The following is a 17,563-nucleotide window of genomic DNA, read 5'->3' on the forward strand; positions in this document are numbered from 1 at the left end:
CACATTTTGGTCCACGAAAATGTTATCATATTCTTCGAACGACTTGTTATTTTAACAATATGGAAAAAAGAATTCGAAGAGTCTTGTCTATTTGTAAACTTTGTCAAAAGGCGAAACCATCTACTATCTCCCATAGTGCTCCACTGTTTCCTATCATTCCTTCTAAATTAAAAGAATTTGCTGCTGTTGATCTCTTGGGACCGCTTGTCAGAACATCTAATGGATTTTCGTACGTTCTAGTCGCTGTTGAACTTACTTCAAAATTTGTTTCTTTCACACCGTTACGTAAAGCCACTGGACGGTCTGTATCCAACGCCTTTGTTAAAAATTTCTTACGTGAATTTGGACACGTTAGTAAAGTCATTTCAGATAACGGACCGCAATTCAGATCTGCTGTTTGGTCACGCATGCTTCGCAACCATAAAATCAAACCTGTTTTTATTTCATTGTACTCACCACATTGTAACCCGTCTGAACGGATTATGAAAGAAATCAATAAGCTTTGCAGACTTTATTGTCACAGAAAGCATCAGCATTGGGACAGATATTTACACTTATTTCACAATGTGCTGAATGAAATGCCTCATGATTCCACTGCTTTACCACCTACTCTTGTACTAAAGAATGAAGAACCACCGAACAGAATCAGAGAGCTTGTACCTTTCCCAAATACACGTAAACTTCGACACAAAGACATAATTGATTTGGCTCTTAAAAATATAAAATCTGCAGCAGACAAAAGGAGAAAACTACACGGTAAAGCAAATGCAAAGAAATTGTATATTGGTCAGAAAGTTCTCATTAAAGCTCATTCATTGTCACATAAGAAGAAACACTTGAGTTACAAATTCTTTCTAGTTTACAATGGACCTTACAGAATCCGACGTATACCACATGATAATTGTGTTGAAGTTGAAACTCTGCGTACTAGGAAGAGTAAAGGTTTACACCACATTTCACATGTAAAACCATTTATTGACAGATAATCTGTCTTTTAACTTTGTCTTTGCCATAAAACGTTTCACTTCACGTTACTAGTATGCTTTAGAAACTGTTACCATGCAACAATGTTTGAAGTTAAATATCCAGCCAAGAACCAAGAGAAATTATTTAAACAGAAATTACGAATGCATTGTTATTGTGGACAGACGACACAGTGTTATTGTGTGTGTGCATTCTTGCTTGTTTGTTGCACGATTACGTAACGACTATAAGGCTCACATACTTAGAACATTTACCAGTACTGCTAATGGGATTTTAATGCAACATTTTGGTTTACTTGAAAATACATTCCGGATTTAAAGTACTTTCTGTGAGATACCAGATGAGACAATAGTTAGTTTATGTGACAGCTACACGATTTTATCACGACGCTACTAATGAGTGACAATTTACAATGTTGATTTTGCGGTGTTTCTGTTTTATATCTGCACAGTTTTTCTGTATCATTCTGGAAAGTAAAACATGTTTTAGTAGTAACTTTTATGGTATAGCTACAAGGAGACAGCCTTTTCTGTAGCACAACAATACGTTACAGCACAGTACTTTCTTCATCACGGCAATAAGCGTAATAAGTATGATATCTATACGCAAAGCATTTCACTTTGTTTATCATGAGGTCAGTACATTGACTTCTGCAGAACTTAGCTTTGGGGGACGATAACTACGACACTTCCACAGAGATTATCTTACAGCAAGACGCATGTTTAGCGCTACAGGACACGTATTTGAGTGATCAATTTTGTACTAAAAACATTTATTTTCAAAGATATTTGAAACACAATGATACAAAGTTTTTCCGTGATACATTTCATTCCATTGCAATAATCTGTAGCACCTGAGGGTATAATTACATTAATCCTCAGGGGGGTACACGCCTACTTTGTGTACCATGTGTTTGGCAAGCACAAGGAACCCTAGCTAATACGGTATTTGCTTATACAACTTTACACATCGGTACCATATTTCTCTAACACACAATTTACACAGCTATCTGATCATTTAACTGAGAGAGACAAACATTTATTTTTACTATATCAGTGACAGATGTTTACATAATTACACAGTTGGATAACTTCACACTTATGAAACTGTATTTTGTCTGTACTTTGTAAACTGTTCATATATTTTCGGAACCATTGTGATACTATGAGAGCTTTGAATGATGTATTTGGTAAAGGGATTATGATTTTTAAAGTACGTTTGAGGCAGATGACACTTTTGACATGAGCAGAGAATTTTTTTAATTATTGGAGGAAGCTACGACGATTTTGAGATTTGACTGAGGTGTTATGATGTTATTTTTACGACGACGATGTGTATTATGCTGCTGAGGTATGTTTACGATTAATAGGCTGAGGCTATATGAGTTATTTGATTATGCTTCATATTTATAATGACGAAATATTGACGAGTGTCGATGGATACGTATATGTGTAATAAGGTAAGGAGTAATGAATAGTGGGTAGGGACTCTTGACTTGTGAAAAAGGATGTTGGAAACCAAGAATCGTACTTTAAGAGTTATGACCTGTGTGAATCATGTGTGAATGTATCACAATGCCACTGAACATTTTTTGGACACTGTTATATTCATAGGATTTTGTTTCTACAGATTTGCAACGCTAATTCTTGACCTGTGAAATATTTTTATGTGAGACTGTCACTGTAGCGGTAAATATTTCCGTAAGAAAGTTAAGTGACCACCTGCACGTAATGCGTCGCGGGCACCCAGCTGTGTCAGACGCCTGGAGAAAAAGCCATTATTGCGAGCCCTTTTCAGCGGCACAGGTAGTGCGTTGTGGGCACACAGCTGTGTCAAACACCTGGAGAACAAGCCATTAGGGTGTGCCTTTCATCGCTAATGCGACACCCTCGTTACTTGAAAACATATGATTACTCGCACTTTGTGCTAATTACTGAAATGCTTATGAATTGATGGGAAATATTCGTACATCTGCACACCTGATTACGACAAGCGTCTTTCTACGAGAGTTGAGAGAATTTCTACTAACTTATGAAATGTCACATGACTATTGAATGATATTTTTATGCTTTGGTTTGCGTAATTGCTTATTTCATTTGATACCTGTTTTTCAGCTGTGTTGCAGCATTGCTTTTATAACATGAAATGCATTTGCTAATGTGAACACTTTCTGTCAACAGATTTATTAAATAATTATTTTATGATCCACATTCTTTAAAAAAAGGAGCACTTGGAAAGGAAAGAACAATAAGAAGGAACTAATAACAGTAACACATAATTTTCTTTTCAAGTACTTGGCAATTTCTTTTGTAGAATAAATTGTGATGCATCACTCTAATGTTAAGATGTGACATAGGTATTAGACATGGCCATTTTAGTGTAATATTTTTTCTGCTTGAGCTATGTCATGTTTTGGTGTAAGTTATTACAATTGCTGCTGCTAGCTTTGCCAATCTGTATTTTTTGTCATTGCAGTTTGTGTTAATTATTTTGTGCTGCTGCATTGCCTCGTCCCTTAGTTTAGCATCTGAGCTCAGTAGATTTAAGTTAGCTTAAGAGGGGGTAGCCTCTAAGAGAATGAGTTGCGATGAATTGGAAGAAATGCATTGAGAAAACAGGTTTAGGTAGGATTTTCTTGGAAATAAATGTTGAGGTAAGAAATGTGTGAACATATAAATACAGAAAGCATGCTTAGATAGAATTTTTTTGATGGAAACAAAGGATGAAATAAGAGGAAAGATATATGAAGTTTTGGGTTGGACTGCAGTACCAAATGTTACACTGAAAACGAACCCTGTCCTTTCCTATTGGTGTTATCCCACTATGTGTTTGTGTACCCTTGTGTATTTGTTTTCTTCCTGTCTCTGTGTAGTTTCATAGAATTTTTTCTTCTTTTAATATTAAGCTACATTCACTATGATGAGGAATACTGTTATCCTCGAATATAATTGGCATTAATAATATGTTATTTACTTTGTAAAGATGTTAGATATTGTTAATTCTGTTCTGTTTAATGCTCATGTGTGAAGTTGATGTTTCAAAAGTTATTGTGATCTTTTATGTATGTACTCATGTCATAATTCCACTGATGTATATGTCTATTTCTATTCTTTTGTAACACCTGTTTTACTAGAAATGTTATCTGTATTATTATGTTCTTTAATGATGTATTTTGTATCTTTGTAATTGTATTCTCATGTTATAAAATTGTAATTGACACCAGTTCATCATATTATTAACTTGTAAGTTACATTTCACTGCACACATTTCTGTTGGTCATAGTATATGGACAATATGTGAGACGTAGGGACTGTTAGTGTTTGCACGTGTGTTACTAATTCAGCGAGGGTCTGGATAACAGCATTGCTGGTTCTAAGGACAATTCCAAATACTTTGTGAGTGCACAAGTGGTGTTTTATGGACTTGCTATATTCTCCGCAAGACTCTTCGATGGTGAATGTGCACCTGCACAATCGCAACAGATGGCTGCTGGCCTTCTCTACAAGGACTACAGTGGGTCTGCATCTATGATGACCCACCAACGCCATTATTTCTACCAGGACTCCAGTGGGTCTGCTCTGTGATGACTTACCTACCAATATTCATCAAAACTTCGACTGACTCTGCAGTGGGTTTGCTCTGTTGTGGCCCATTACCTGTCAGCATGTCGAGAGTCAGCACTGTCTTTCCGTTGGAAGGACAACACTACTTCTTCAAGACTGCATGGAAATCCACTACTTCCGTGTGCATTTTCTTTTACTGCTCAGACTTTGAGAAAAACACTGCTATTCTACTGTTATGTATGATTAGGACTGTCTTTATGGACGGTGAGAAAATTTGAGCTTTTGACCAACGTTGTATCAATAAGTGTGTGCATTTGATATCTTTGTTATTGTAATTATGAAAAATTTTTTTCAATTCTGTATTGGCCACTGCCCAATCCTATTTGTAAAAATTTTTGTGGGGAGCATGGGGGCTATGTAAGTAGGCTGTTTAGGTTTTTTCATTGGTAACGCCACCTCTGTATGAAAATCACTGGCTGTGCTGTGGGCAGTCTGTGTCTGCTTTGCATTGTTGTAATACTCGCCATTGTAGTGTTGGGCAGCGGCAGCTGGATGTGAACAGCGCGTAGCGTTGCGCAGTTGGAGGTGAGCCGCCAGCAGTGGTGGATGTGGGGAGAGAGATGGCGGAGTTTTGAAATTTGTCATGAACCACTATATTTATATATGATGATATCAAGGTAAATACATTGTTTGTTCTCTATTAATATCTTTCATTTGCTAACTACCCCTATCAGTAGGTAGTGCCTTCAGTAGTTTGAATCTTTTATTTAGCTGGCAGTAGTGGCGCTCGCTGTATTGCAGTAGCTTGAGTGGCGAAGATTTTTGTGAGGTAAGTGATTTGTGAAAGGTATAGTTTAATGTTAGTCAGGGCCATTCTTTTGTAGGGAATTTTGAAAGTCAGATTGCGTTGCGCTAAAAATATTGTGTGTCAGGTTAAGCACAGTCATGTATAATTGTTCAAAGGGGACGTTTCAAACGTTGCACCTGCTCACCCCCTGATCGCGTCCGAGTGCCCTTTAGCGCCTAGTTTGGGACTTCAGCGCTCTCGTAGGGACTACACCTTCTTCCTCAGAAAAATGGCATTACCATCTCTTCAACAGTTTTCATTTTACAGCCTCGGGCTCGTTTCTTGCCAAATGACCCTAATATACAGAAGAACGGAAAAGAAAATTGAGGATATGTTACATGACGATCAGTTTGTCTTTAGGAAAGGTAAAGGCACCAGACCAGAGAGGCAATTCTACATCTACATCTATATGGTTACTCTGGCAGACGGTTCAGCGAACCATTTTCATTCTACTTCTCTACAATTACACTCTCGAATGGCGTGTGGGAGGAAGGAACACCTAAATCTTTCCGTTCCAGCTCTGATTTCTCTTATTTTATTATGATGATCATTTCTCCCTACGTAAATGGGTGTCAACAAAATATTTTCGCATTCGGAAGATAAAGTTGGTGACTGAAATTCTGTAAATAGATCTCGCCGCAAAGAAAACCGCCTTTGTTTCAGTGACTGCCACCCCAACTCGCGTATCATATCAGTGGCTCTCTCACCCCTATTGCGCGATAACACGAAACGAGCTGCCCTTCTTCACACTTTTTCGATGTCCTACCTCAGTCCTACCTGGTTTGCGGCTGATTATGGAAGCAAGACTAAAGAAAATTCAAGACACGTTCATAGGATTTGTCAACCTGGAAAAACCGTTAGACGATGTAAAATGACGCAAGATGCTCTAAATTCTAAAAAATTAGGGTAAGAAATAGGAAGAGATGGAAAATATACAATATACATATATGAGACAAGAGGGAATAATAAGGGTGAACGACGGAGAATGAAGCGCTCGGATTAAAAAGGGTGTAAGACAGGGATGTAGTCTTTCGCCCGTATTGTTCAATCTGTACATCGAAGAAGTAATGATGGAAATACAAGAAAGGTTCAGGAATGGAATTAAAATTTAAGGTGAAAGGCTGTCAATGTTACGATTCGCTGGTGACATTGCTATTCTGAATGAAAGTGAGTAAGAATTACCTGAGCTTCTGAGTGGTATAAACAGTCTAGTGAGTACAGAATATGCATTGAGAGCAAATCGAAGAAACACGAAAGTAATGAGATGTAGCAGAAATGAGAATAGCGAGAAACGTAACATCAGGATTGCTGGTCGCGAAGTAAATGGAGTTAAAGAATTTAGCTACCTAGGCAGTAAAATAACCAATGACGGACGGAGCAAGGTGGACATCAAAAGCAGGCTAGCAATAGCAAAAAGAGCAATCTTGGCCAAGAGAAGTCTACTAGTGTCAAACATAGGCCTTAATTTGAGGAAGAAATTTCTGACAATGCACATTTGGAGTTCAGCATTCATAGACTGTCGGAAAACAGCAGCGGAAGAGAGTTGACGCATTTGAGACATGGTGGTACAGACGACTGTTGAAAATTAGGTGGACTGATAAGGTAAGGAATGAAACAGTTCTACGCAGATTCGGGGAGGAAAGGAATATGTGGAAAACACAGATAAGGAGAAGGGACAGTATGAGAGGACATCTGTTACGACATCAGGGAACGACTTCCATGGTACTAGAAAGAGAGCTGTAGAGGACGAAAACTGTAGAGGATGACACAGATTGGAATAAAGCCAGCAAATAATTGAGGACGTAGGCTGTAAGCGCTACTTTGAGATGGAGAGGTTTGGCACAGGAGAGTAATTCGTGTCGGGCCGCATCAAACCAGCCAGAAGACTGTTGACAAAAAGAAAGAAAAATATATACCAAAAACATTGAGGGTCCTATTACACATTCTTAGAATAAACGTGACGTTCCTTTCGGTTCTGTCGAATACTCCCTGTACACTGTGGTTTAGTGGGTTCTGTTAGCCATTCAACGAGCCAATGGCAAGATATTCTGTATATCAGTATCTGGTATCAGTTTTAGATATCAGTAATGTGAATGTTAAAACTGAAGCAACTGCAAAAAGGTGGAAATTTAAGGAGATGGGACGTGGATAAACTGAAAGAACCAGAGGTTGTACATAGTTTCAGGGAGAGCATAAGGGATCAATTGACAGGAATGGGGGAAAGAAATACAGTAGAAGAAGAATGGATAACTCTCAGGGATGAAGTAATGAAAGCAGCAGAGGATCAAGTAGGTAATAAGACGAGGGCTAGTCGAAATCCTTGGGTAACAGAACAGATAATGAATTTAATTTACGAAAGGAGAAAATACAAAAATGAAGTAAATGAAGCACGCAAAAAGGAATACAAGCGTCTCAAAAATGAGATCGACAGGAAGTGCAAAATGGCTAAGCAGGGATGGCTAGAGAACAAATGTAAGGATGTAGAGGCTTAACTCACTAGGGGTAAGATAGATACTGCCTACAGGAAAATTAAAGAGACCTTTGGAGAAAAGAGAACCACTTGTACGAATATCAAGAGCTCAGATGGAAACCCAGTTCTAAGCAAAGAAGGGAAAGCAGGAAGGTGGAATGAGTATATAGAGGGTATATACAAGGGCGATGTACTTGTGGACAATATTATGCAAATGGAAGAGGGTGTAGATGAAGATGAAATGAGAGATATGATGCTGCGTGAAGAGTTTGACAGAGCACTGAAAGACCTGAGTCGAAACAAGGCCCCGGGAGTAGACAACATTCCATTAGAACTACTGACAGCCTTCTAGTGAGCAAGATGTATGAGACAGGCGAAATTCCCTGAGACTTCAAGAAGCATATAATAATTCCAATCCCAAAGAAAGCAGGTGTTGACAGATGTGAAAATTACCGAACTATCAGTTTAATAAGTCACAGTTACAAAATACTAACACGAATTATTTACAGACGAATGGAAAAACTTGTAGAAGCCGACCTCGGGGAAGATCAGAAAATGTTGGAACACGTGAGGCAATACTGACCCCTCGATTTTTCTAAGAAGAAAGATTAAGGAAAGGCGAACCTACGTTTCTAGCATTTGTAGACTTACAGAAAGCTTTTGACAATGCTGACTGGAATACTCTCAAATTCTGAAGGTGGCAGGGCTAAAATACAGGAAGCGAAAGGCTATTTACAATTTGTACAGAAAGCAGATGGCAGTTATAAGAGTCGAGGGGCATGAAAGGGAAGCAGTGGTTGGGAAGGGAGTGAGACAGAGTTGTAACCTCTCCTCGATTCTATTCAATCTGTATATTGAGCAAGCAGTAAAGGAAACAAAAGAAAAGTTTGGAGTAGGTATTAAAATGCATGGAGAAGAAATAAAAACTTTGAGGTTCGCCGATGACATTTTAATTCTGTCAGAGACAGCAAAGGACTCGGAAGGGCAGTTGAACGGAATGGTCAGTGTCTTGTAAGGACGGTATAAGATGAACATCAACAAAAGCATAACTAGGATAATGGAATGTAGTCGAATTAAGTCGGGTGATGCTGAGAGAATTAGATTGGGAAATGAGACACTTATAATAGTAAAGGATTTTTCCTATTTGGGGAGCAAAATAACTGATGATGGTCGAAGTAGAGAGGATATAAAATGTAGACTGGCAATGGCAAGGAAAGCGTTTGTGAAGAGGAAAAATTTGTTCACATCGAGTATAGATTTAAATGTCAGGAAGTCGTTTCTGAAAGTATTTGTATGCATTGTAGCCATGTATGGAAGTGAAACATGGATGATAAATAGTTTGGACAAGAAGAGAAGTTTTCGAAATGTGGTGCTACAGAAGAATGCTGAAGATTAGATGGGTAGGTCACATAACTAATGAGGAGGTATTTAAGAAAATTGGGGGGAAGAGGAGTTTATGGCACAACTTGACTAGAAGAAGGGATCGGTTGGTAGGACACGTTCTGAGGCATCAATGGATCACCAATTTAGTATTGGAGGACAGCCTGGAGGGTAAAAATCGTAGAGGGAGATCAAGATATGAATACACTAAGCAGATTCAGAAGGATGGAGGGTACAGTAGTTACTCGGAGATGAAGAAGCTTGCATAGGATAGAGTAGCATGGAGAGCTGGATCAAACCAGTCTCAGGACTGAAGACCACAACAACAATGTGAATGTTAATAAGATACTGTGCTGTTACTTGGCGTGACGTACTTCATCGATGTCGAGCGGCAGGATGAACCGGAAGCGCTCGAGGTTGGAGTAGAGGCAGTGGTTGTAAGCGAGGACCTCCATGCGACGCTTGCGCAGTAGCGTCGCCGTGGGGGAGGTGGCGCCCCTGGCGTCGCCGGGCAGAACGAGGCGCTGCGCTGTCAGTAGACCGCGAGCCTGGTAGTGGCGCAGCACTCGCTGCGCGGCCACGCCCACTGCCGACACGTGTGCGAACACGTGCTGCGCGCCCAGCAGACGCAGCACCTCCACCCACCACACCAGCCGGCCCGACACCTCCCTGTCTGCGCAGCGAGGGCAGAAGTACATCAAGGCGGAAAGGCATAGCCAGCTGAACGAGAGTATATGACGTATTGCTATATCTGGGTCAGAATGGCAAAGTAATTGACAGCTATCTGTTTTGTTTGCCAATGTCATATCGCTCGGCAGGCGAAAATTCCGGCCGCTAACATAGCTGTTGTGGTTCGTTTTCGCTATATACTTTAAGTAAATTAAAATATTATGGCATCACTGGTAGTGCTGGAAAATGGTTTCAGTCATCTTACTAATAGAAAACAAAGGGTGTCATTACGTAACACTTCAGCAGCAGGCAATCAGACATCATCTGACTGGGAAGAAATTACATGTGGTGTTCCTCAAGGTTCCATACTAGGACCACTACTTTTTCTTGTGTATATTAATGACCTGTCATCTGTTACTATACCAGATGTCCAGTTTGTCTTATTTGTAGATGATACAGACATTGCAATAAATAGTAAATCAAATATAAATTTAGAAAGGGCAGCTATTGAAATGTTTACTGACATTAATAACTGGTTCATAGCTAATTCACTGTCATTAAACTTCGAAAAGACCCACTATATGCAGTTCAGAACGTCTAAGACATTTCCTTCTAGTGTGTGTATAAAATATGATGACATGGAAATAGGAGAAGTTGAGAGTGTAAAATTCTTGGGATTACTGATAAAAAATTCAGTTGGGAGCGACATACTAACGAACTCCTAAAGCGCCTAAAGAAGTCTGTGTTTGCAATGCGAATGATGTCAGACATAGGAGGTATAAATATAAAAAACTGGCATATTTTGCTTATTTTCACTCCATTATATGGTATCATATTTTGGGGTAACTCCACAAACCGAGAAAAATTTTTTAGAGTACAGAAGCGTATAATAAGAGTAATGTGTAATGTAAATCCAAGAAGAATTGGACATACTAACCACAGCTTCTCAGTATATTTATTCCTTAACGAATTTTGTTGTAAATAATACATCTCTTTTTCCAACTAACTGCTTAGTACACACTATAAATATTAGGAATAAGAACAATATACATAAAGATTTAAAATCACTTACTCTTGCCCAGAAAGGAGTCCACTAGTCAGCAACGCATATTTTCAATATGTTACCAGCAACCATTAAGAGTCTAGTTTCAGACAAGGCACAGTTCAATCATAATTTAAAAGAAATTTTGGTGGCCAACTCCTATTCCATCCATGAATTCCTCAACAAGTGCAGTAGACCATTTTAATGAAAATTTATTATACTTTAATTTTTGGCAATACTTGGTTGTAACAGCCAGGTGACTACCTACTGTGTGAATGATGAAGGTATGGAAAGCAGATAAAAGTCTTAAGTCTGTAAATAGTGGAAGTTTAATTTTAAATCTTGTACATGATTTGACTGTTCTTAAGTAAGGATCATTGAAATGAATAATTCAGTTTAATTTTTGACAATACTTGGTTGTAATAGCCAAGTAACTAGTTACTGTGTGAAAAAATGGATTTAATGAAAGCTGATGTAAGTATTAAACCTGTAAATATTAGAAGTTTAATTTTAATTCATGAACATAATTTTACTGTTTATTGGCTGAGGATCATTAAAATCAATGAAACTCAAATTTTTCTAGTTAAATTTTTGTAATGTGTTGTCTGACATGTTCCACACCCAGGAGGATCCCTTCCTTTGTGGGTCTATCGAATGAATAATTAATCAAATGATAAACAAAAGAATGTCTCCAGCTGACAGTGATCTGAGTTCTGTAATTTGCTGGGAATTGTACTGTTATGGCAGCACTCTCATTACAGACTTCCCAACTTACTAAGAAACTGTCAGGCGAGCTGCCTATGGAATTCTTCTACCAGTTATCAGAGTACCGCTGGCACAACGCGGTGCAAGACCCCATCCATCGCAGTGCAGAGCTAAATTTTCACATGTTGTGCTCCAATATTGCGCTGCGCATTGTGCTAGCAGCAGTGGCCTGACATTCATTGTCCGGGAAGGAAAATGAAGCACATGTTGCACCTATCGTGGCATCAGCGATCGTTATTCCAATGTCTGAATGCAGCAGGATTAGCAATACGTATGCCACTCGTCACGCTACCACTGACACCACACCGCCAAATATAGCTATTCTGGTGTCGTGAAAGAGTAGACTGGAATGGAGAGTGGAATGGCGCTCTGATGTCTTCAGTGACGAGAGTAGGTTCGGTCATGCGTGTTGCATAGACCTGGTGAGCTGCCTCTTCCAGAGTGCTTTCGCCAATTACGCACAGGTCCCCCTGCAACCTTCATTGTGTGGGAGGGGGTGGGGTGGCATCAGTAACAACTCGTGGTCATTTTTAGTGTTACTGCAGGGTAAAGCAACCAGTGCATACTACACTACTGGCCATTAAAATTGCTACACCAAGAAGAAATGCAGATGATAAACGTGTATTCATTGGACAAATATATTATACTAGAACTGACATGTGATTACATTTTCACGCAATTTGGGTGCATAGATCCTGCACCTCTGGCCGTAATAACGGCCTTGATACCCCTAGGCATTGAGTCAAATAGAGCTTGGATGCCGTATACAGGTACAGGTGCCCATGCAGCTTCAACACGACACCACAGTTCATCAAGAGCAGTGACTGGCGTATTGTGACGAGCCAGTTGCTTGGCCACCATTGACCAGACGTCTTCAGTTGGTGAGAGATCTGGAGAATTTGCTGGCCAGGGCAGCAGTCGAACATTTTCTGTATCCAGAAAGGCCCGTACAGGACGTGCAACATGCGGTCGTGCATTATCCTGGTGAAATGTAGGGTTTCGCAGGGATCGAATGAAGGGTAGAGCCACGGGTCGTACCACATCTGAAATGTAACGTCCACTGTTCAAAGTGCCGTCAATGCGAACAAGAGGTGACCGAGACGTGTTACCAATGGCATCCCATACCATCACGCCGGGTGATATGCCAGTATGGCGATGACGAATACACGCTTCCAATGTGCGTTCACCGCAATGTCGCCAAACACGGATGCGACCATCATGATGCTGTAAACAGAACCTGGATTCATCCGAAAAAATGACGTTTTGCCATTCGTGCACCCAGGTTCGTCGTTGAGTACACCATCGCAGGCGCTCCTGTCTGTGATGCAGCGTCAAGGGTAACTGCAGCTATGGTCTCCGAGCTGATAGTCCATGCTGCTGCAAACGTCATCGAATTGTTCGTGCAGATGGTTGTTGTCTTACAAACGTCCCCATATGCTGACTCAGGGATCGAGACGTGGCTGCACGATCCGTTACAGCCATGCGGGTAAGATGCCTGTCATCTCGACTGCTAGTCATACGAGGCCGTTGGGATCCAGTACGGCGTTCCGTATTACCCTCCTGAACCCACCGATTCCATATTCTGCTAACAGTCATTGGATCTCGACCAACGCGAGCAGCAATGTCGCGATACGATAAACCGCAATCACGATAGGCTACAATCCGACCTTTATCAAAGTCGGAAACGTGATGGTACGCATTTCTCCTCCTTACACGAGGCATCACAACATTTCACCAGGCAGCGCCGGTCAACTGCTGTTTGTGTGTATGAGAAATCGGTTGGAAACTTTCCTCATGTCAGCACGTTGTAGGTGTCGCCAGCGGCGCCAACCTTGTGTGAGTGTTCTGAAAAGCTAATCATTCGCATATCACAGCATTTTCTTCCTGTCGGTTAAGTTTCGCGTCTGTAGCACGTCATCTTCGTGGTGTAGCAATTTTAATGGCCAGTAGTGTATATAGTACATGTTATGTGAGCTGCAGTGTTTGGATGTCTCCATTCGTTTTTCGCATAGGGGCCTTAAGATGACGCCAATGATGCATCGAAACTGGCTGCTTAAATAATAAATATTTTAGGAAGAATTACGGCTGTTGGTATCCTTTTTCTTCGAGTCACTGATCAGCCACAGTAAGGCATCCACATCTGTATGATGGATTTGTTTTGTTTTGTTTTTTTTTTTTGTTTTTTTTTCCGAGTTGTTAATCTTCTGACTGGTTTGATGCCGCCCGCCACGAATTCCTCTCCTGTGCCAACCTCTTCATCTCAGAATAGCACTTGCAATCTGCGTCCTCAATTATTTGCTGGATTTATTTTAATTTCTGTCTTCCTCTACAGTATTGCCCTCTGCAGCTCCCTCTAGTACCATGGAAGCCGTTCCCTGGTGTCCTAACAGTTGTCCTATCATCCCGTCCTTTCTCCTTATCTGTGTTTCCCACATATTCCTTTCCTCTCCGATTCTGTGCAGAACTCCCCCATTCCTTCCCTTATCAGTCCACCTAATTTTCAACATTCGTCTGTAGCACCACATCTTAAATGCTTCGATTCTCTTCTGTTCTGGTTTTCCCACAGCCCATGTTCCACTACCATACAATGTTGTGCTCCAAATGTACACTCTGAGAAATTTCTTTCTTAAATTAAGGCCTATATTTGATCCTAATAGACTTCCCTTGGCCAGGAATGCCGCTTTTGCCAGTGCTAGTCTGATTTTGATGTCCTCCCTGCTCTCTTCGTCACTGGTTATTTTAGTGCCTAAGTAACAGAGTTCCTTAACTTCATCTACTTCGTCGCTATCAATCCTGATCTTAAGTTTCTCGCTGGTCTCATTTCTGCTACTTCTCATTACTTTCGTCTTTCTTTGATTTACTTTCAATACATATTCTCTACTCATTAGACCATTCAATTCAGGAGATCATGTAATCTTCTTCACTTTCACTCAGGATAGCAATGTCATCAGCGAATCTTGTCATTGATATTCTTTAATCTTGAATTTTAATTCCACTCCTGAATCATTTTTTTACTTCCATCATTAATTCTTCGATGTACGGACTGAACAGTAGGGGTGAAAGACTACATCCCTGTCTTACTTCTGAGCACTTCATTCTTGGTTGTCCACTCTTATTATTCCCTACTGGCTCTAATACATATTGTATATTACCCATCTCTCCCTATAGCTTACTCCTATTTTTCTCAGAATTTCGAACATCTTGCACCATTTTATATTTTCGAACGCTTTTTACATGTCGATAAAGCCCATGAACTTGCTTGATTTTTCTTCCATTATCAACCGCAGAATTTGTTTAAAGCTTCTGTTATTGCTACTGAGATATTCCTTATTGCTGTATCTATAGCCTAAAAGAACTTCAAGCGCATCTCGTCATTACTTAATACTTCCGTATCACAATTCATTGCTTATTGATCCTTCTTGACTAAGCTCTTAAACTTCAGCGTGCTCTTCATCATTGCTACATCTGAGACTATATCCGCTCCTGGGTACGCCTTTTAATCCAGTATCTCATTTCGGAATCTCTGTCTGACCATAACGTAATCTAACTGAAATCGTCCCGTATCACCCGGCCTTTTCCATGTATACCTTCTCCTATTGTGATACTTGAACAGAGTATTCTCTATTACCAGCTGAAATTTATTACAGAACTCAATTAGTCTTTCTCGTCTCTCATTCCTCGTCCCAAGCCCATATTCTCCAGTAAGCTTTTCTTTTACTATATCCCCTACAACTACAAGGTGTACAGCCGGCCGCGGTGGTCTAGCGGTTCTAGGCGCTCAGTCCGGAACCGCGCAACTGCTACGGTCGCAGGTTCGAATCCTGCCTCGGGCATGGATGTGTGTTATGTCCTTAGGTTAGTTAGGTTTAATTAGTTCTAAGTTCTAGGGGACTGATGACCATAGATGTTAAGTCCCTTAGTGCTCAGAGCCATTACAAGGTGTACAACTTTGCTTCCGCCGTTTGCCGATAGTTGGCGACAGCGGTAAGTAGCGGTCGAAAGAAACAGATCGCAGACGTCAGGCAGTTAGCTTGGACCTCGGTCAACATAACCTCATTCAAACATCAGTCGGTTTGTCTCTGCATCATAAAGTTGTTCTTGATTGAAAATGTCAGTTTACGAGCCAAATTCTCGTCATTTGCGGGAGGTGTTACTGTTTTGTTCCAGTATGAAGAAAACAGCGGCTGAGTCTCATCGAATGCTATCAAGTACGTAAGGTAAGGACGCTGTTAGTGAAAGAACGTGTCGTGAGTGGTTTCAACGCTTCAAGAATGGTGATTTTAAAGTCGTAGACCGGCATAGTGATGGAAGAGAGATTTTTTCGAAAATGCAGAATTGGTGACATTTTCTGAGTGAAAACTCGCGTCAGAGTCAAGAAGAATTGGTAAGATTAGCGGGAGCCTTTTCAAAACGTCTCAAGGCTATAGGCGTAATTCAGAAAGGAGGAACTTGGGTCCCTTGTGAGCTGAAACCAAGAGACGTTGAACGACGTTTGTGTGTTTGTGAACAGTTGCTTCAGAGGCAAAAACGGAAGGGATTTCTGCATCGCATTGTGACCGGGGACAAAAATGGGTTCATTACGGTAACCCTAAACGCAAAAAATCATGGGGATATCCAGGCCATGCTTCCACGTCGACTGCCAAACCGAATATTCACGGCTCCAAGATCATGCTCTGCATTTGGTGGGACCAACTCGGCGTCGTGTACTATGAGGTGTTAAAACCAAGTGAAACAATAACAGGTGCTCGTTATCGAAAGCAATTAATGAGTTTGAGCAGATCATTAAAAGACAAACGGTCGCAGCACAGCGAGAGGCACGATAAAGTGATTTTGCACAACGACAACGCTCGACCCCACTCTGCAAAAGAGGTCAAAACGAATTTGGAAACGTTAAAACGGGAAGTCCTACCCAACCCGCCGTGTTGTCCAAACATTACTCCTTCTGACTATCACCTGTTTAGATCAATGCCGCATGGCCTGGCTGAACAACACTTCCGATCTCATGAAGAAGTCACAAACTGGATTGATTAGTGGATCGCTTCAAAATATGAACTATTTTTTCGACGTGGGGTTCGTTCACTGCCCGAAAGATGGGAGAAAGTAGTGGCCAGCTATGGAAAATACTTTGAATGATACATGTGTAACTAATTTGTTTCATTGAAGCCTCAAATGTTGGGGAAAAAAGGGGAGAAGCAAATTTGTATACCTTGTACATTCCAGTCCTCCATGACTATTAGATTTTCATCTCCCTTTGCATACTGTATTACGCTTTCAATATCCTCATAAACTTTCTCCATCTCTTCATCTTCAGCTTGCGACGTCAGCATGTATAACTACTGTTGTTGGTGTTGGTTTGCTGTTGATTGTGATAAGAACAACCCTGTCACTGAACTGTTCACAGTAACACACTCTTTTCCTTACCTTCCCATTCATAACAAATCCTATTCCCGTTCTAACATTTTCTGCTGCTGTTGATATTACCCTATTCTCGTCTGACCAGAAATCCTTGTCTTCTTTCCATTTCAATTCACTGACCCCTACTATATCTAGCCTTTGCAATCCCCTTTTCAGATTTCTTAGCTTCCCTAGCACGTAAGAGCTTCTAGCATTCCACGCCTCGATTCTAGGACGTTATCGTTTCGTTGGTGATTCAATCTATTTCTCATGGTCACCTCTCCCTTGGCAGTCCTCTCCTGAAGATCCGAATGGGGGACAATTTCGGAATCTTTGGTCACTGGAGAGATCATCATGACACTTTTCTTTCAATTACAGGTCTCATGTCCTGTGTATGCACGCTATGTGTCTTTAATGCAGTCGTTTTCATTGCCTTCTGCATCCTCATA

General features: G+C 40.6%; 1 protein-coding gene across 1 annotated transcript in view; it reads right to left on the bottom strand.

Annotated features, from left to right (window-relative positions):
• Positions 1-17,563, bottom strand: part of LOC126456523 (uncharacterized) — a gene marked incomplete at its 5' end in the record, with an annotated part of 69,799 nt that overhangs the window by 11,069 nt on the left and 41,167 nt on the right. The window contains one exon of the mRNA XM_050092272.1: positions 9,619-9,917. Coding sequence (XP_049948229.1) covers positions 9,619-9,917 — 299 coding nt within the window. The remainder of the gene's footprint in view (positions 1-9,618; positions 9,918-17,563) is intronic.

Source organism: Schistocerca serialis, chromosome 2, assembly GCF_023864345.2.
Source record: "Schistocerca serialis cubense isolate TAMUIC-IGC-003099 chromosome 2, iqSchSeri2.2, whole genome shotgun sequence".
Lineage (NCBI taxonomy): Eukaryota > Metazoa > Arthropoda > Insecta > Orthoptera > Acrididae > Schistocerca > Schistocerca serialis.